The sequence below is a fragment of the Erigeron canadensis genome, chromosome 8 (genome assembly GCF_010389155.1).
Source record: "Erigeron canadensis isolate Cc75 chromosome 8, C_canadensis_v1, whole genome shotgun sequence".
In the NCBI taxonomy this organism is placed as follows: domain Eukaryota; kingdom Viridiplantae; phylum Streptophyta; class Magnoliopsida; order Asterales; family Asteraceae; genus Erigeron; species Erigeron canadensis.
This window is the reverse complement of record NC_057768.1, coordinates 49,489,548-49,512,059: the sequence shown is the minus strand read 5'-3', so window position 1 is coordinate 49,512,059 and position 22,512 is coordinate 49,489,548. Positions and strand designations below refer to the sequence as shown.

The 22,512-nt window shown below is 34.0% G+C and overlaps 1 protein-coding gene across 1 annotated transcript; it reads right to left on the bottom strand.

Annotated features, from left to right (window-relative positions):
- Positions 1-4,490: 4,490 nt before the first annotated feature.
- Positions 4,491-5,463, bottom strand: LOC122580354 (ethylene-responsive transcription factor ERF027-like). Its single transcript, XM_043752625.1, has one exon. The coding sequence runs from the start codon at positions 5,461-5,463 to the stop codon at positions 4,744-4,746; it is 720 nt and encodes a 239-aa protein (XP_043608560.1). The 3' UTR covers positions 4,491-4,743.
- Positions 5,464-22,512: the final 17,049 nt, after the last annotated feature.

The window sequence follows — 22,512 nt, the reverse complement described above, 5'->3', positions numbered from 1 at the left end:
AACAAATGGAAAAGAATATATATCTACTAACTACTGTACTAAATAATATATATTAATTATTGATGATTGATCATGCCTATCCACTCAATTAACTATTATAAGAGATTCTAATGCATTTCACACTGACATTTTTTCGTTTCGCTTTCGGTTCGTGACGTAAACCAATTAAGCTGCTGAACTTAGTCGGTTTCAATTTCTTTGAAAATTATAATCGAAATGCATATAGATACATGGGATACAGAACTCAACATCAATATTATTCAACTTAGTTCAAATGGACCGTCCTTTATGATTCCTTTAGACAATATATAATTAATACTGTTAGTTTTAACTAACGATGGGGTTGACGGAAGTATTGTAATGTGTATCTATATAAGATGTCGGCCGTTTTTGGAAAGTCAAAGAATGAAATATTTGTTCAAAGATTTTAGGAGTAAAGTGAAATAAAATCTTGTGGTTGTTTGTTTGAGAGAGATCCTGGTTTGAGACGAAAAGCACCCACCACTTTGTTTGTTTTATCAGACAATTAAAAAGGTTCCTTTCCCTTTGAAGAAGACTACTCTACTATTTTCCCATTCCTTTGTTTTTATTATTTTCTACTCATATTATTATTAATTCATCACTCTTATAATTATTAAGTACTATACGAGGGCCGACTTAATTAAAGCTCATCCACTCCAAACTGATCTACATTATTTATACTGTAGAAACAAGATATCGGTTACAACGGTTACGTATTAGATGCTTAGGAATATAAATCGGTTAATTAAATAATTAGTAGCTAGTGACGTGTGAATCTAATTGACAAAGTTTTTACTCCATATATTTTTGTTTGATTTGGTGTATAGCGATGGTTGTTTGTCTTTTTCTTCTTCCGCTTATTTTTTATTATTTAGGCATATGATTGCCCAATGACTCACTAGATCAACGATAACAAACATATATATGTAATCGATCATACACATAAATCGATCATAAACTCTAGAGAAGTTCATATATATGACCTTTTAACATGACCAAAAAAAAAAAGAAAGAAAAAAAAAACCCACTGATATAAAGTATATGCCATCATCTTGAGAGCTGCCCGAAAACCAAAAACCGCAATCATTAATTGTTGACTTGACACTCGTTAATTAACATCTTTAATTAATTACCGATATATAGGACTACTCTGCGTTTATTAAGGTTAACTAATTAATTAAGATATGAAGATGATTTATATGACTGATCTACTACAAAAACAATATTCGGTAGTTAACACATATATTCTACAAACCATTTAAAACATTTACGTACTTTCTTGATTTTTAACGATTTAGTTTAAGCTGAACAACTTATTGACTCTAAAAAGTAGCTAGTGTGTACGTATAGTAGTATATATATTAGTTTTATATTAGCTTAGGATATACAAATTGACTGTTTTGTTTTACATTTCAGGTAGATTATTTATAAGATTTGAATAGAGTGAAGTGAAGTCAAGAGTTTCATAAATTAGTGTCACTTAATTTGAATTCAGTACTATTCCCTCATTTTCCCTCTTCAATTTTTCTCTTACAGGATTAAGTTAATTAACTTTTAGTTACAAATCATGAAAGAAGGTTATCACGGTTTAATATAAGTTAAACCAGGATTGATGTTTTGGTTTGAAATTTAGTTAACCCGGACCAAATCGACCAGCTGTGAACACCCCTATATATGCCTAATTACTAGTCGTACAAGTGTAAAGCAATGATTTTAATGATTTTTTTATATCCGTTAGTCCAATCATGATTGATTAGCTGAAAAGAGTTAATTAATGCTTATATATATATATATATATATATATATATATGTCATCAACAAATTATACCCTTGCCTCTTGAGGTTAATGGTTCGATCTTTAATTACTCTATCTCTATGTTTCTACGCAATGCCAAAAATCTTTTTTTATTTTATATATAACCTGAAAACAACCTCTCTGCTTTAGGTAGGGTAAGCTTGTCTACATCTCAACTTCCCCCATACATCATCGTAGACGGCATTGGGCACTATGGTCAATGAACAAAAGTAGAAGTTGACATCTAAGAGATTGATTCACGTACCAACATGAATTCAACATACGAAATTGTCACTAATAGACAGTTTTGACTGAGACTAGAATATAAACTATATTAATTAGGAAATGGAATGTTTGTGTAAGAAGACTTAATTACACCATTTCACAAAAAATAATACGGAGTAGTAAAGAACAAAATAAATAAGTTATGATCGGAATCGAACCTTACTTATTGACTCTCTTTTCAAGGGGACCATTATGTCCCAAAAGGTGTCACTTTTACTACTCCTATACCACACTATAAGTTGAAGACACATTTACTGAGGTTGGGAAACCCGAAACCAGTGGACCGGTAATGAGAGGAGACTTGTTAAATTAGACGATAGGCTAGAAGGAATTATGGTGTCCACCTTTCCTAATGACATCGTGATCAATTCCATCATCAAACTATGAAACTCAAAAGCTTTTTGCTATAGTCTATGTGTATGATGGAACTAAAGTGGTTAGGCTATATATATAACAAGAAAATTCATCGTTTTTCCAGGTTATAATAAGTCCTTGGATTCAATATGTAATGGGTTAAAACTTAAAAGTACGTCATACTGGACGAAATGACAAATGTACGTTGCATTGAACATATATATATATATATATATATATAATACGAGTACATATGAATTATGCCTCAAGTTCCTAGATGACAAACAGCAAGACCTTAATTAATTAGGCAAATATTAAGGACCACCAAACAACTTCATAGCCATAATTTGGGGTCATCAATTAGTTTATCGAACTCTTCGATACGAAAAGAGGGTTACTGGTTAAAACATTAGAGCAAAATTAGCTGATTCCCGAAAATACTGTGCTAGTTCTGAGGCGTGTAACATCTAAGTGTTAAATATAAGACAAGGAAATACCTATATATAGTTGCAAGTTCCATGTTTAATGTATAAAATTCCCAATGACCAATCCTCATCTGTTAAAAGTCTTATAAAAGTTGTTAAAACAATCCTTTCTTAATTAGGGTTATAATTTCTTCGATGAACAATATTGTTTATTATTTTTGTTGTTTCTCAATAACTACTTTAAATACCAAAAATGGTACTGTAGTTCTACAGGGAAAGTAGCTAGGAAAAAAAGTTGAAGTCTTTTTTGAAATAAAAAAACTTAAAGGCAAAAAGGTACGATATAAATAGGGAGCATGCATCTGTTGGTTGGGCCATGGTGGATAAGTATAAGGAACAAAATGAAACATTCAAGATTTCGATATATACTTTCATCCCATGATCTTTCAAGAAACTTTTGATAACATAATTCCTGACCACCATATCACTACTTATATATATATATCAGTCATTCTTTTCTCAGATTCCAAGGAAAATATCCCCACCATGTTATAACATTCTAGCTACTTTTATCATCGATTACACATATATCCTAGCTATTAGGTAGAACTCGCTGGGGCAACATTGTCATTGATCAACCATTTTGTGTCCTTGATCAATAAAAATTGCCTGCAACCCTCAATTGAAATAAAGATAAAAAGAAAACGATCGAATTGAACTTTAATTTGGTGGCGACTTTAATTTCATTCTAATTAATCTACTACTTTAGAATTATGAAAATTTGTTTAGAAATATTTTAGTACATACGAAATTATAATGTCAAAAAGAAATGAAAACATGATTGCCAATTAGATCACGTACATGTTCGACTAATTAAATTCCCAGTCACTACACAGGTCAGCCTAAATTAGCTGGTTGTCAAGAAATTAAAAACCTGGTCAGATGATGATCACGAACGGTCAGTTTTTTCGAGGCATATTGAGTGTTTGGCCGTTTTTACACTATGTGATATGAGATGATTTATCTCCTATAAAATGAAATTTGAACTTCAACACCGAACTTATAATTAGCGATCTTTATGTACTACGTATGACGACGTACCTTAAGGGTCAAGTTTCGAAGTACTTCATTGTTGACAGTTATAAGGCATACATAAGCGTAACATTACCGGTACGTTTAAGTATCATCTCATACGATTAAAAAAGAGGAAGAAAAACGAGCAAACGATTATATACCATATCGATATGTGATGCATGATCAATCACACTTTCAATTTAACTAATTTGTGTTTAGATAGCACTCCCTTGGATGATACACACAAGTAGTACGTATAGTAGAGACATTCTTTTTAGAGTAAATCGATCTACAAGACTACATATAATAATGGGTTCTATATATTATACACTAGCTATGAAACTAATATAAGTACGGTATATTAATTAACTGACATTTTTCAGAAAAAAGAAAAGGTAGAGCACTACAATATTGTGATACGTATAGCAATAAAATCTGCCATAAAAAATCCCAGATCTTTTGCTTCAGATTCTGATTAGTCTACTACAGACTGACTGACTCATTAAACACTTGTGTATATGTGTTTTGAAGAATGATCAGTATAAAAACTTTGAAAGACAACAACATTCGTATATGTATATCCTAGCTAGCTATATATGTATATGTATAAAAGTAAGGGTCATGTATAGTAGCTATATACCATCATCAATTCCAATCATGATATAATTTCTGTATAAAAATCCCATGATGTCTCTATTAATTAATTGGTGATCATGCTAGCTAGCTAGGTAGCTGCATGCATTTCCAAAATTGTTACCGATAGATGGATGGAAGAGATTGGTCCAGCAGCTAGTAGCTCCACAAATGATCACAGTCGGAAGAATCATCATGGTCCCCTGGGGGACTACTATGCTGGGGAGGGGGGCTCATCAGCATTCCTTCCGCCATATCCGCTAACAAATTCGGCATATCGAATAGTGTATCAACATCCATAAAGACCTCTTCATCATTATTCCCGCCGTCCACCGCCGCCGGCTGCTCATCATTATTAGCAGGGGCTGCAGGGTGGGGCGACTCTAACACATCATCATCCCTTCTGCTGCTGCTACTATGATGATGACCAAGTACATTAGAAGAAGAAGATTTCAGCATTATCAGCTCTGCTGCAGCTCCTGCGGCGCTCCTGATCATAGCCGGCTCAGGCAAAGCCGGCACTTGGTAAGACCCAACGAAATCAGGGAAGTTCAAAACCGCATCATTCCCTTTTAATGACAAGGCAGCCACGTCATATGCGGCCGCAGCCATCTCTGGGGTGGGGTATGTGCCGAGCCAGATACGTTTGCTTTTACGCGGCTCACGGATCTCAGACACCCATTTCCCGCTACGGCTCCGTATCCCACGAAACGTGGGATGTCTCCCCGGACTACGGCGGCTGCTGGGAGAGCCGCCGCCGCCTGCTGCAGAAGCATTACTACTACTGATCATAACAGTAGTGGGGGGTTTGGGAGGTAATTGGATTTTAGAAACAGGTGGGGGTGGGGGTGGGGGTGGAGGAGGCGGGTCAGACATCTATCTATAGATATATAGATAGATACAACCTTCAATTCAATATATGTAGTAGCTAAAAAAGTGTTTGGAACATAAAAAAAGTTAAATCATCATAAGTTTATTAATTGGGGGTAGAGTGTTAGCTATAATTGACATACATATATTTGAGTGGAAATTAATGAGATATATATATATAGATAAAAAAAAGTTTTCATTATACGAGTGAATTGAAGGCCATAAAAACCGCGGGGAATTCGTGGGCACCGAGTGGATGTACGAGAGGAGGCAGCAGGGACATCATAGCCTGCCTCTAGGGTTTTAATTAGTAGTGCTAGTGTGTAATGAGACTCGCTAGTCTTGATTGTGATGTTTTTTAGTTAGCCGAGTATTAGCTGGAACATTTGTATTATTTATAAGCGCTTTTTGTTTTTGTTTTTAAATAAAAAAAATATACGAGTAATTAATTCATTTAATTTAATCAATTGTATTTTATACACCGTTCCAAAAAGATTTGTTATTTATTCTATTATAATCTATCAATATAATAACAATGAACAGTATTTACTCTGATTACTCTAGTTTTCGCAAATCAATGTTCCTATCAACAAAAATGTTTTTTTTATTGCAGATTTTATCAGGTTGAAATTGACGTGGATTCTTTTATCATAATATCCATTTAATTATTATTGGTAAGTAATGCTATTTATATTTATATTTATATATATAGTATAGTGTGTTGTTTTTCTTACCAAATATTCTATGGCATATTATATCAAAATCTAGTCATACTTGCAATCTACGAATGATTGAATAGCATTTTAGCGGTTATACTTGTTATGTTAGTTGATTCATTAGTTAATATATTATATAGCTATACAATTAAGAAGAAGAAGATGCCTTATGAATAAGTATTTCGTATTAGGTATTTATCTAATGACAAAGACATCTAAAAAAAGAAAATTTTGACATTACATTGCACTTACAAGATATTCTACATATTCTACTAACAGAAAGTATTACATGACACATAATTTTGGGTACTCATATTCGTCGTCTTCATTTTCCGTATGAGGTCTTTGAAATGATTTATTAATTTGTGAAATATACGTTTGACAAATCATATTATTTTGAATATCTTGTCAATTGTCAGAGTTATGCACTCATATATGATAAACTAAAAATAATACCCGCACATTGCACATTGCCGGTGGTTAATGGTGCAAGTCTGAAGGCTTTTCATACCCTCAACACAACTCAACGTCCTTGTTGAGTTATGACGTGCGCCACTTGTAACACGCCACTTTATCACACCATAATATTTTCCGCTTTGCTCGCAGGCTCACCGCTTTGTTTTCCGCTTACTCGGGCAAACTTCCCAGAAGTCACCCATTTGACATTGTTGTCACTCGAGCACGCTTAACTGTGAAGTTCTCCTCACATCTACAGCCAATACGCCAAAAACGCGTTGTGTTATGTAAGGCCAATGATATTACTTATAGCCAAGGTTGTAAAACTCCTCCGAGTTGGCCAAATACCCAAAATAAACTCCTGATTCCCCACGTTGCCGAGTCGAGTCCGAGACATGAGTTCTCCAACCTTGATACGGATAAAATAATGATGAAACGTAAATCTATCAACTAATTTAACGTTTAATTTTCAAGTTCGAATTATTATGTTAACTTTTCTAAACATATATGTTTAAATTTGAAGTTTGGAATATATTTTTAAAGTTATATTACATATAACTTCAAAAATAGTTATGTTTGTAAATAAAATTCCAATCCGAGTTCTCTCCGAGTCGAGTTCGATTATCCAAAAACTCTTGACTCCCGACCTCATCGAGTCGAGTCCGAGTCACGAGTTACTCAATCTTGCTTATAACTATGGATGAGGGAAGAACACCACAGTTAAGCGTGCTCGGGTGGCAACAATGCCATACAGGTAACCCTTTTGGAAAGTTTGTCTGAGCAACCATAAACAAAGTTGTGAGTCTGCGGGCAAAGCGAACAATATTGTGTATGGTAAGACGGGGTGTTACAAGTTGTATCAGAGCAACTATTGCGATTGTCAAGAGTGTATGGCGTACTTCATAACTCAACGAGGACGTTGAGTTGTGTTGAGGGGTTTGAAAGCATACATCACTGACATAAAAAGGGAACCTGACTATATGTAATATCATTGCCTTACATAATACAACACGTTTTAGGCGTATTGGCTCTGAATGAGAGGAGAACTTCATAGTTAAGCGTGCTCAGGTGGCAGCAATGCCAAATGGGTGACCGTTCTGGGAAGTTTGTCCGACCAACCAGAAACAAAGTCGTGAGCCTGCGGGAAAAGTGATAATATTATGGTGTGGTAAGCCGAGGTATTACAAAATATATATTTTTTTTATAGATAATAACAAAACTGTGTTTAAAAGTTTGCTAAACACAAGGTTGGACTCATAAGATCAACATGACCTTATCATAGACGTGTTTGCTATAAAACTGGGCATATTATATTTTAATTATTTCGATTATATTTTGTTAATGATGTTAATTATCACCATATAGTTTTTGCTAAAAAGTATTAATTGTCAAATATAAATTTATTTATAGATAATAACTCAACCGTGTTTAAAAGTTTGCTAAACACAGGATCGGACAAAATCAACATGACCTTATCATAGATGTGTTTGCTATAAAGTTTGATTTGGGTTTGACAAATCTTTTCTTTCTTTGAATGATAGATATGTATCTATAATAAATCATCGAAAGTAGTACTGTTGGCTGTATGGTCCATTTTGAATCAACCACATCATAAGGCATAAAAACTGATAACCTAACGCTTTGTTATCAATTTCTTGATTTAATTATGTTTTACCTAAATTTAGGAACCTTGCATGTGCCAAATTGTCATTATCAGATGCACTAGTCCTAACAATAGTGACCGTAACATGAAAAAACCCGTCATTCATTTAAACAATCTATTTGAAATACAATTTTAATTTTAATACTATATTATAAACAACATCTTAATTTAATGATGAGTAATCAAATTATTGAACAGAAATTGATATTCTCTTGTCCCCATTTCCGTGATTTAATTAATCATAAGACAATCGCATTTCTTTCTAAAATTTCTTTTCTATATAGTGAGTAAGAGCCAGATTGTATTAAATAGTTTCATGGATGAGACCGAAACAACAAGGTGTTTCAATTTCACATGTGGTTAAATTGTCTAATAAATTTTCGGCTGACAATATAACTTTTTCAGATGTTGGCAAACATATTGGACCAAAAGGGTACCTGTTTTATGAGATCGATCTTGTTTTGTTAAAGTTAATGCATCTAATAAGGGATTGGTGTATGACTGTCTGTGGAACTATCACCACTGGACAACACGTAGAAGTTGGGTCAACTCAATGTATTGGGAATCCTTAAAAGTGATGTTTCTTTTCAAAAAAATCTTTCTATTAATACTCTTTTAAATCTACTAGCATGGTATCCGCACAATACGGCGATAGTCGTTGCTGTGACGGTGCGGTGATGAAGACGATTGTTAGTGTTGGAGGCGATGTCGAGTGGTGTAAGTTATTGATGTAATAATTGGTATAAATAGTTAATTAAAATATTTTAAAAAATAAATAATTGATTGTGTAATTTAATTATTAATATCAAGTGGATAGTCTAGATAAAAATATTTTAAAGGATGCCATATGTAAATATTATATAAATTTCAACATTTTCATAATTAAGAACCTATATAATATAGTATAGAAGAACATTTTAAAGATTTATTTACATCATTCACGTTTTTTCACGTCATGTTAACATTATTTTTTGATTTATTTTTAATGTCATTATCTTTTCATTTCTTTTAGTTTTTCATTTTCAAAATTAATACTCCATAATAAATCACAATACTTTACAATATACTCAATCATAATATATATATATATATATATAAAAGAAAAATCAATCGATGTGTCTTTCACTTAGATGATTCCATTCGGCTTCACTTCTTCATCATCCCTTTTAATCCTTCATATATGACCTTACCTATGCTTATTTTCTCTTCACAATTTACAAAAAGCATACCTGAAGTTTGTTCGAAACTACACTGGTCATACCTAGCTACAATTTAAAAATTACGCAAGACATACTCATCGTTCTCGAAAACTATCAGTGACGGTCGTCTATTTGGTCGTTAAACCAAGTCACATGTTGTGCATGTGAGGTATCAAAACCGTAATTTTATGCATACTTCAGGTAATATCTTAGTAATTCACCATAAAAATCATTATTAAGAATTTTAGAGTTTTATTCATACTTCAGTTATTAAGTTGGGTAGGTATGTAGTTTTATTTTTCAATAAAAAGTATATCAGGAAAAGTAATTGATACATGAATGCATTTATTATTATTATTATATATGTCATTATTATTTTGTTATTTGTGTATAGTGAATATAACAAGGATGAGAAACATGAAAACCACTAAAACTTTCACTTTATGGTAATGGGGGGAACCCTAGCCCCGGTACCACAATTGGATACCCATCGACCCACCCCGTATGAGCCATATGATACCAGTAAATACAATTTTATATTATCTTTATTATTATTTTATTGTTATTACATTATAAACCTATTTAAAAAGATACAAAAAAAAAATATAAATGTTTCGTATGGTTTGATGACATCCCCCTCAGATTAGAGGTGTAAAGCAATGTCAAAGACTCCTCACGGTTCTAGAATATACCTTAGATTACAATATGTAGCATTTTGGGTTTGAAGTTAAAATATATTCCATATTTAGCTCCTGACTTTTCTAGTTATTGTCTTGGGCATTAAGTCACTTTGATATATTTATATGTCTCATGTATGTATCGATACTATTATCAGAAAATCAAATAAAGAAATACAAATCTTAATTTTATATGGTATCAAAGCATTGATCCTATTTCTTATCAAAAACCCTAGTCGTTCCCATGGCAGGGGACGTTGAAACATCAGGAAAAGATGATGGCAACAACATTGTCGATTACAACTCACCATATTATCTTCATCCATCCGATTACCCTAGACAGATGCAAGTCAATGATGCATTGTCAGACAAAAACTATGCGGATTGGGTGCAAGAGATGGAAACTTTTCTATTTGCAAAGAATAAGATCGGATTTGTTGACGGGTCCATCAAGAAGCCAGACAAGAAATCCAAGGATTACATGCCTTGGATGAGGGTAGACGCAATGATCAAAGGGTGGCTTAACACCGCCATGGAAAAGGACATAAGAAACAGTGTAAAATATGCAAGCACGTCATCTGTAATATGGTCAGATCTACGTGAAAGATTCGGAAAAGAGAGTGCACCAAGAGCATATGAACTGAAAAATAAAATCGCTGATTCACATCAAGATGGTGCTAGTGTTTCAACATACTACACAAAGCTGCGTTCGTTGTGGGACGAGATCCAATCTGTTTTTCCTGTCCCACAGTGCACATGTAATGGCTGCACGTGTGACATTGGTAAACGATTGGTGGAACACCAAGAAAAAGAGAGGCTTTACGAGTTTTTTATGGGTCTGGATAGTCAATTCGGGGTCATTAAGACTCAGATTCTTGCTACCAAACCTATACCAGGCCTTGGAACGGCTTACCATCTCGTTGCGGAAGACGAACGACAAAGGTTGATAACCGAAGAAAAGAAACCTGCCATTGAAGCTGCTGCCTTTAAAACTTTTGTTCCAACAAAGCGTGATAATACATCTTCTAGTCAGCAGAAAACCAAACCATACTCAAAACCGTTGAAGCAAGATGAAGATGTCCTTTATTGCACCGAATGTAAACGAGATGGTCATGACTCGAATAGTTGTTTCAAGCGGATTGGTTATCCTGATTGGTGGCCAGGAAAGGCAAAGATAGATAAGAACAAGCCGAAAGCTTCCTGCATTGAGGTTGGATCAAGCCCCATTCCCGGTCTTACTATGGAGCAATATGACACATTCTTGAAATACTTTGAGAGTGGTGTCGTTACAGGTGATAAAGAGATCAAACCCGTTCCAGGTGATAAGGATGTCAAACCCGTTGCCAACATGACAGGTAGTATTGACGATAAAGATGATTGGGTTGTGGATTCGGGAGCTACCGAACACACAGCTTGTCGTGATGATATTCTTGTTAATAAAAGAAAAGATTTTGTTGAAATGCCTCTTATTATTCCTAATGGTGTTGCGGTTCCAGTAGAAGGGAAGAGTGATCATACCTTGCCAAGTGGAACTAAGATAAATAGGATATTGCATGTTCCTAAGTTTAATTGCAATCTTCTATCTGTTAGTCGTCTAACCAAAGATCTACAGTGTGCTGTAATTTTTTTTCCTGATTTTTGTGTAACTCAGGGGCTTCGTTCGAGGGCCTTGATTGGTGTGGGTGAGTGCAAAAAGGGTCTATACCGAATGGGGATCTTTGATAAAGGAAGAAAGGCTATGGTAGTTACTGTTGAAAGATGGCACAAGAGGCTAGGACATACATCTCAAGAGAAACTAGCTAAGGTTGATTTTCTCAGAGGTTTTTCTTTTAATATTAGAGATAATTTTTGTGATTCTTGTTCAAAGGCAAAACACACAAGGTCACCATTTCCCTTGAGTGAAATAAAGACAAAAGAATGTTTTGAGTTATTACATTGTGATACGGCTCGAGCCCTACGGTTTGAAGCCAACCTCCTGAAGAAGTTTTGGGGTGAATGTGTCTTAACAGTCGCTTATGTTATCAATCGATTACCCTCCAAGACCCTTAATAATAAATCTCCATATGAATTGTTATTTAATCAAAGGCCCGAATATGACCACATGAGAATTTTTGGTTGTTTAACATATTTTTGGAGCATTGAAACGAAGGGTGATAAATTCGAAGAAAGGGGGAGACCGGGGGTTTTTGTGGGTTATCCTCAAGGAATCAAAGGCTATAAGATTTATGACATCGAAAATAAAAAAATCATTGTTTCACGAGATGTCAAGTTTCATGAGGATGTTTTTCCTTTTTCGGGTTTATCACAAACTCAAAGTTATTATGACATTTTTGACCCAATTCCACTCCAAAGGGTCGAGGTTCCTAATCATCATGAAAATTATTTTAACCCAAATAAAATCTCAAATAATGAGGATGGTGTAAGAACATCAGAGTTGGAAAGTGAAAATACATCTAGTTCCTTTGAAGACACGAGTGAAAGGCCTCATCACAATAATGGTGGAGCATTTATAGACAACTCGCTACCCAAAAGGAATAGAAGTCAGCCCAAATACTTAAGTGACTATGTTGTTGATCTTCCTTCTTCGGTTGACCATGCACACACCACATCGACTCAAGACACCTCAACGGTACACCCTATTGTAAACTATCTCTCTTATGATAATTTTTCTAATGACCATAAAGCGTTTTTGGCGGCTATCACAACAAGTGATGAGCCGAAAAATTTCAAACAGGCTATGCAAGATCCGAAATGGGTTGAATCAATGAAGAAAGAGATTCAAGCTCTTGAGCAAAATAATACATGGACTCTTGAGCACTTGCCGGAAGGAAAACATGCCATAGACTCGAAATGGGTCTTAAGATCAAGTATAAGCCAAATGGAGAAGTTGAGACATATAAAGCGAGACTTGTGGCAAAAGGATTCACTCAGATTGAAGGTGAAGATTTCCATGACACATTTGCTCCCGTGGCAAAGCTTGTCTAAGTGCCTACGTTGTTGTCAGTGGCTACCAAAAAGAACTGGTTCATCCAACAACTTGATGTCAATAACGCCTTCTTACATGGTGATCTCGATGAAGAAGTATACATGAAGGTGCCTCAAGGTTTCTTTCTTGAAAACGAGACTAGGGTATGTCGTTTACGAAAGTCTCTCTATGGCCTTAAGCAAGCTTCACGAAACTGGTATCAAAAGTTCACAACGGCGCTGTTGGAACTTGACTTCTGTTTATCTAAGTCGGATCACTCACTTTTCATCTACAAGAATAACGACATCTTTGTTGCTAGTCTCATATATGTTGATGATATTATCATTGTGGGTAATGATTTGAAGACAATACAGGAGATAAAGCAATTTTTACATAACAAATTTAGCATCAAAGACCTTGGTGATTTGAAATATTTTCTTGGCATCGAAGTGGCAAAAACCGCAGATGGGCTTGTTTTAAGTCAAAGAAAATATACTCTTGATATACTGGAAGACAGTGGGATGGAAGGGTGTCGTCCAAGCTCTTTCCCAATTGAACAAAATTTGAAACTTGTCATGGATGATAAACAACCACGGGTTGATGCTGGTCATTATCGAAGGATTATTGGTCGATTGTTGTATCTTCAAGCTACTCGTCCAGACATTGCTTACTCGGTCAATACTCTTAGTCAGTTTGTTTCAGACCCACGACAGAATCACATGGATGTTGTGTTAAGAATTTTGCGATATCTCAAGGCTACTCCTGGTCAAGGAATACTTTTATCCAAGGATGGGGGCACAAACTTAGTTGCCTATTCTGATTCAGATTGGCTTAGATGTCCTCTCACAAGGCAGTCTCGAACTGGTTATATATTACTTGTAGGAGGTGCTCCGATATCGTGGAAAACTAAAAAGCAATCCGTTGTTTCACGATCTTCCGCCGAAGCTGAATATAGAGCCATGGCTAACACTGTTAGCGAGATTATCTGGATGCGGTGGCTCTTAAAGGAACTGAGAGTTTCCCAAGTGATGCCCACTGTACTCTTTTGTGACAATCAAGCTGCCCGAAATATTGCTAATAACCCGGTCTTTCAAGAACGAACAAAACACGTTGAAATGGATTGTTATTTCGTTCGTGAGAGAGTTGAATCTAAAGAAGTTTGTCCTATGCCGATCAACTCCAAGCTGCAACTTGCCGATCTTCTTACAAAGGGACTTGGAGCTGTACATCTTCGTACTCTGCTTGACAAGCTGGGTATTGTGAACTTACATGCTCCAGCTTGAGGGGGAGTATTGGAATAGAAAATATATTCCATACTTAGCTCCTGACTTTTCTAGTTATTGTCTTGGGCATTAAGTCACTTTGATATATTTATATGCCTCATGTATGTATCGATACTATTATCAGAAAATCAAATAAAGAAATACAAATCTTAATTTTATAAATCGGTAGTGTGACCTTAGGATTTCTAAGTCTAAACCGGTATCGATTGATGACTTCCTTTCATAAATCTTTTTATTTTTTATTTTGAAATAGGTGTTTTAAAAAAAATAAATATGTATATATATATGTGTGTGTGTGTGAATTTTAATATAGAATACTTACTCACTTTAATAAATGAAGTATAAATATAAATATCTTAATAATTTTTTATTAGGGTAGATTAGACGGATGACTCACATGCACGACACGTGACTTGACTTAACGTCCAAATAGAAGACTGTCATCAATCGGTATAGTCAGTGTAAGTTTTTGACAACGATGAATATGTCTCGCATGATTTTTAAATTTTAGATATACCCAGTGTAGTTTCGAACAAACATCATGTATGATTTGTGTAATTTATCCTTTGATTTTTTATACCTACTTTCTAAAGATACTATGAAGACACCTTTTAAAAAAAACCGACTTTGATCGTCCTGTTTGCACAGGTCATCCCAATTGCCATATTCATTATCATTGTTTTGTTATCATTATATTATATTATCCTAATTGGTTAAATGTGAATATAGTCCATATAGTTATTCAAAAAGCACAATTTTCATCCTTGCATTAAATTTGAGTTTTTTCCATCCATATGTTCTGTTTTAAAAGTTTATAGAAAGAATAAGTGGAAGAAAAAGAAATTTAAGAAGAATTAATATAATGTGTGATTTTTTTTTAACGTTTGTGTCACGGGACGACTAGCCGTTACATCCATACGGGCAGGCAGTCACTAGCGACCGATCCACGAAATCAGGGACCACAGGGGAGTGAAACCCACCAATTTAACCGCTACAGAAGACACGACATTAAATTGGAGGTTTTCTTCTTATTTTTCTTCATCGCCTCACTTGAATTTTTTGAGTGACTCTAATTTTATGCTTAAAAAAATTATTAAGTTGATCAATTAGGACGATACATTATTTCTCGTCATGAGCTGGGGTTATTTATTGACCCATGGGTTGTTATGTAACGTACTACTGTAAATCAAATGGGCTAGTTAGTTGTAGTATACTATATAGTATATGGATATGGGCTTTTAATTTGTATGCTAAAGAAAAGACATGAATGGTCCATTATCAGTAAAGCAGTAATATGGACATTATTATTGGGTATACATTTTCGATAAAAAAAAAAAGTTTTTTTAGCGGTTAAAAGATTTTTTTGCGTGCAAAATTTTTTTTTTTGGGTGAAAGAAATAAAAGATTGATGTTCCTTCTTTTCTTGATTCCATTGTTACTTGTTAGTTTATTTTTAACGTTATAAAAAAAATATCATACTTACAAATATGTCAGTCATTCAGTCTGTAAACATATCAAACTAATAAGGACTAATTATCATAACCTACACAAAATACTATAGAAAATAAGAGGTAAGATATCAAATTAGTAGTTATTACTTAATTATTAACTTATAATGTTAAGCTACTGTACAATATGAAAAGTAAGAGGTTCAAACTTTAAACACAAAATATAAAAAATACAGTAAAAGAGTTTACTACTCACTTATTTTTAATTGTGATTTATTAAAGGATCTATATTACAGTCTCACGGTTTCACTTTGAATGGGCTTTAACTAATGCCTCATACTTTTTTTAGCATAGGGTATTCCTTTGTTTTGGATAGAGTGTGTAATCTTAGTAATTACCTTACAATTTTTTTAAATTCTAGAAATTTAGCACTAATATGTATATTTGGAGGGTATGCAAGTGCATACCCTTAATTCATATTATGTCTGCCCTTGATTGTAGGTTAAATGGATAATATCATTATTTTAAGAGTTAATGTCGGTAGATATTATAAATTAATTTCATTAAAAATATTTCAAATATGTATTATAGGTATTCAAGTGGAGTTGTATAAAAATTGAATAGAGAGAATGGTTTTAGTTGAGAAAAAGAAAGAACAAATATTTTATAATGTAATATAAATTATTAAATTGATTATAATAATTTCTAGCTATCAGTTTAGTTCACGATTACATAACGATACTTATAGCCTTATTTTGCTATTCAACTTCTTTATAAAATTTAAGACATTAATTTGTAATATTCTTCGACATAAATAATTTTTTTAAAAGGTGTGAATCATTTGCTCGCAAGAGTTATCTAGCTTACGTTGTCTTAACCAGGTTCGTGCTAGAGAGCCCCTTCACCCTCAATACCTAGTAAGAAAATAAACTCACAACTAAACCGCGCAAAGGCACGATATTCAACTGGGATAACACATTGTCCCCTCTAAAGGTTTGGGAGGACTTTATTTATGAAATTTTTTGAAATGTCTTTTTCATGTCTAGAATTTGAGAACTCCAACATGTAAAGTTGGTGCTCAACCAATGCGCTATAATGAGAAGTACTTCGACATAAATATTTGTGTCGCAGTTAAACACTTACATACCTTTAGACGAAGTTATTTACACATCAATTGCGGTTTGGAAAAAATGTTAATATAAAAAGTGGAAAATGAATGGAAAAAATATTACCAAAAAATAGAATGAAAAAAAAGAAAGACTAAAACATGAAACATCGGCAAACAGGGTTCAATCATGCACTAGTGTGGCATTTAATATGTATATTTAAATAATACAATGCCATAAATTATAATAACCTAAAATGGAAAGACCCTTTTATAATTGTCGACCATTTGTAGAAAGTAACATATAAAGCTCAGAGTGTTGGATTTGGGTAATAAATAAATATTTCTTTCGAATTTAGTATCCAAGATCTTAAAAAAAGTTTGAACATTACTTTAAAACGTATTATCAGAAACGAGACAGGGTGTCCGCACAATGCAGCGATGATGGTGGTAACAACAAAGATGTGGCTGCGGCAATTGTGGCGATGATGTGCGGCGGTAAGGGTTAATATGGTTATTTAAGGATTGGAGAATCTATGTTGTAGTTTATTTTATTAAGGGTATTATAGGTATATAGGTAAAGATGTTTAAATTAGTGAATAAATAAGAAGGGTAATATGGTTATTTCAGGTTCTTAATTACTTAAAGGGGAAGGACAGTTTGCTTTATATAGTAGTATAGATGTAGTCTTTAACACGCATATAAATATTCACCCCTAAATTTTATAAAAATACATAACTATTTAATTCACCTTAACTATAGTCCTAATTAGAGCTTTGTTTAATACAATAACAATGGTCTAGATATAAGGCTAAGCATGACCATGCCTATTAGCAAACACCACCACCATACTTTAGGCATGAGCTAGGCATGAAGGTTTTAGGCAATTTTTGTCGCTCAGGTATGGGAGAGAGAAAAAGAGATAATGATTGATTTAATGAGGGATAAGAGAGGAAATGAATATGATTGGAGGAAAATAATGAAAGATGATGAGGCATGGAGATGCATGATTGTCATAAATTAAGCATGACTATGCATGAGTTAGACATGGAATGATGTGACAATATATTATTATTGGTAGATGACTAGGCATGACTACCATCGTCCTTAACAAAACTTTTTTTTCTTTAACGACACACACTTCAATTTTAATCTTAAAATATTTTAAATAATTTATGTATTTGAACTTTAGACTTCACTTCAAAAGAATGAAAACATTTACCAAATGAGCTTACAAAGTTTCCTTATTACGAATGAAACAAAAAATTTATACATTATGTGTATGAAAAGAATTGTGGTATTATGTACATTGATAAAATAGTATATGAGTATATTAAACTTAATTTTCTTTGATATGCATATAATATTCGTTTGCCTTTCATAAATTATTCCATACAAATATATATTGTATTCTAATTTTTGTCATTTGCAAACACCAATTCCTTCATTATTCGCATTTGCTTAATTGCTACGTCTAAAAACTTGATAAATCAATTGACATGATCGATGAAATGTGTTTATACTTAATAAGAAATCATATGGATCTCGTTACGTACTCTATTTATGATCACCAAAAATCACAAATTTGCTTCTAAAAGCCAAGGAACTTGGGGAAATTAAGACAAGCCACCAACTCAAGAAGACTATATATATATACAAAGGGAAATTCGTCAAGTGGCGAGATATGTCGGCCATTCTTGAGACGACTGACCTTTTTTGTCAAATGCATCATTATTTCCATCATTAGGGTATTAATTAGGATAAATAATATATAAACGGTGGTATGCTATTAGACTAGTCCTATATAAAGATATTTACTTGATTTGAATTCAAAACATTTGAAATTGTACGATGATTTGAAAGGCACAAATTGAAAGAAAATGAGGGACCGAAATAAAAATATGAAAAAAATACATCAGATTGTTTCAACCAAGTTATTCATTGAATCATTAAAATTAACAGCTTTTAGAATATGGGCATTGTTTTTTTTATTTATAATAACTTGATGTTGTGGTTGATTTGTGAAAATTATTCTTACTTAGATTGTAGTTAGACATACTGTTTTAAGATTAATGCTCGGTTGAAACTTCTTAACTATGTTGTATTATCGCAAGATAGATATATTTACTAGAAGAGTGTCTGCACGTTGCAACGGCAACGGTTTATAATCCGTAAAATGTTGTAACAGTAATACAAGTTGTTTAGGTTACTTTTTAATGAGATGTGACGATTAGACATCTAACCGTGGTTATCATTCTATATATAAGTCGAGAATTAAATGCGAAAAATAATAAGGAACCATTTCAAATATATTTGTTAGGGTTATTTAGGGATAGTTTGGGGTTATTGAAAAAAATGTTGAATTTCCTAAAATAGTGTAACACCCCGAGCTAGGCTCGAAATACTACCGAAAAGATATAGCGTATACATGGGATTATCGTAGAACATGAACTATATGAAAATAAAGGGATTCGGTAAAACCATCATCAACAAACAAGTACATAAAGCATAATGCAAATAGGGGCAAATGAATCCTTGATCCATGTAAGACTAAGCCCAAACTCTAGCGCAAGCATCCATCAACCATCACGTCTTGGATTCACAAGGTTACCTGAAAAGTGTACTAAACAAGGACAACACTAGGTTGGTGAGTTCGTAGGGGCAAATGACGAGGATCTAATGCCAAAGCCATTCACAATATGAACTAAGCTAATGAACAAGGAACACACTTACAGTAAGTCCTTAAAAGGCGCAAGTACTCAATATAGGTTGGCTCGCAGCGCAACCTGGACCCACATGTATCCATTGCACAATCATACCATAACTAGAACACACATAATGCACAAGAACACAGAATGTCGACATCAACAAATATCCATCAAGTTCTAAAATGTCAGACATGACCATCAATGTCCCTCAATTGTTCTCATGTCATCTAATTGTCATCAAGTACGTATAGCACCCGTTTATTGCACATGCACACATTGTCCCCCTATTGTCATCGATATTGTCATCAAGTACATAAGTACCCGTTTAATGTCATCAAGTACATAAGTACCCGTTTAATGTCGTCAAGTACGTAAGTACCCGTTTATTTGTACATGCACACATTGTCCCTCTATTGTCATCGATATTGTCATCAAGTACATAAGTACCCGTTTAATGTCATCAAGTACATAAGTACCCGTTTAATGTCATCAAGTACGTAAGTACCCGTTTATTGTCATCAAATACGTAAGTACCCGGTAATGTCATCATGTCCATCATGTCCATCAACTCAACCATGCACAATGCACATACATTTCATACGACTTTACATTTAAGGAATCTTAGATGTTTGTATACAGGGTCACCCGCAGCCTTCCCACCACATCTCCAACTCATTAAATGTATCATCGTTTTCCATGTATGTACAACTACCCTAATCATAAATAAATCAATCATACTCAAACAATACATAATCAATCAATGTCCATCAATGACCCTCACATATGTACTCACAAAATGAACTACGCAAGGTATTTAGAATACGCATAGTAAACAAGAACAAGTAATAATGATATCAAGAAGTATCTAACAAGTTCTATAATGCCCAACATGTTTATCAATGTCCCTCAATTGCACTCACTACACGTAATGTACCTGATTGTACTCAATTGTGCGTAATGTACTTCATTGTACTCAATTGCACCATGACCATCAATGTCCACCCAGGAACAAACACTATGTGTATATACTTCGTACGATACTACTTTGAAAGGCCTTTGATGCTTATATATAGGGTCACCGCAGCCTTCCCACCACATCTCCAACCTTTCGAAAGTATTACCGTCTTCCATATATGCACGACTAACCTAATAATCAACCAAACATGCACATACAATAATCATATAACAACCACGTATTTACACGTTAACAATTCCATCAATCAAACAATGTCATCACTCAAGACACTCAACATATGCATAATCAAGTCATGTCATCATCAAGGAAATCAAACGTATGCTCAATTGAACTATGTCATCAATCAAGGCAACACATAATTGCACAAACAAACAAGTAATCACACAAAGGTTGCACACTTTTCAGCCCGAATCTCAAACGAGTAGGGAGCTACGAACTCACCTTGATCGGCAATAGCAAGTTAATATCAAGCTACGAATGCCCAATGGTCGTCAAAAGTCCACAACCTAACAATATATGTCACAATACAAGACATGGTCAATACTAGTTATACTATACCACAATTTCCCCTAAAGATGTTTTATAAGTCATTCGAGAATGTTTAAATGACAAATGAAGAGTTTTGGTTAGACACGGTTCAATAACTTAGCACCAAAATTCCACTTGAAATCAAAGTGTTTAGAAATGTGTTTAACAAATTTTGTTAACCTTAGTATGTTAATATAAGACCAACAAACAAGTTTTGGATCATTAAAAGTCAACCGATAACCGAACGAAAAAGTTGGGGAAGGAACAGAAATACTGCGGCCGCTCGCACGGTCGGCCGTGTGAGCATCTGTATTATGGGAAAACTGCAGCCACAAGCACTGAGCGTCTGTCTGAGCGGCCGTGCTCCTACTGGCAGATTTTTTTGACTCCAAGATCGACTAAGAAAGCTCCAAAACACATTTTTATGCATAAATCACCATATTTTAACATCATTGAACATAACCCACATCATAATTTCAATCCATAACATCAAATCCTTGCTCAAATCCATTTTGACCCATTTCGAAACCCTAATTCGTTTTTGAACCCGAAATTGACCAAGAACTCATGGGTTTGTTTTAGAAACATGATTATTAACATAAAATGATGAATTTGAGATGAGTTAACTTACCAAATCTTCTCCCAAGTGTCAAAAACCCGTTTTTGAGCTATGATGGAAGGTTTCTTGCACTTTAAATTCCAAATATTTTTGATATGATGAAGAAATGATGATAATGATGATGATTCTTGTATAAATCTTGCTCAAACAACACTAATTGAAGAAGAAATTTAGAGATTGAGAGAGATGAGTATGTGTGTGTGTTCTTGGGTGTGTTTAGAGAGAAAGAGTGAAAGAGAAATGAATGGATGGGGAAAGATAAGAGTATGGTGAGTTGGGTAGGTCATGGGTTGGGTGAAACCCATGGAGGATCCATTTCAAGTTTCTAACTAGATTAAATGTCGTCTAACACCGCAAAGCCAATTAATCTAAACGTCATCTCAAGATGTAAATTTGATTAGCATGACTAATGACCTCAACTAGAACATAAGTCCCGAGTTGAACGATAAATTGATCTATATGAACACATTGCACTTAAATGAACTCCAAAAGACGTAAATTATATTACTAACTAAATTGTTAGCCAAGTTGCACAAATAGTCAACGGGTCAAAAGTCAGGGTTGTTACAAATAGGGAGGCCGTTTTGTTTTATAATGGATTATAAAAGTGTATTATGATTTAATATAGGGATGTGTATGTAATATGCTGGACAATAAAAAGAAAATAGAATATAAAAAAAGTATTTAATACCAGTGATGAGGGTGGGTGAAA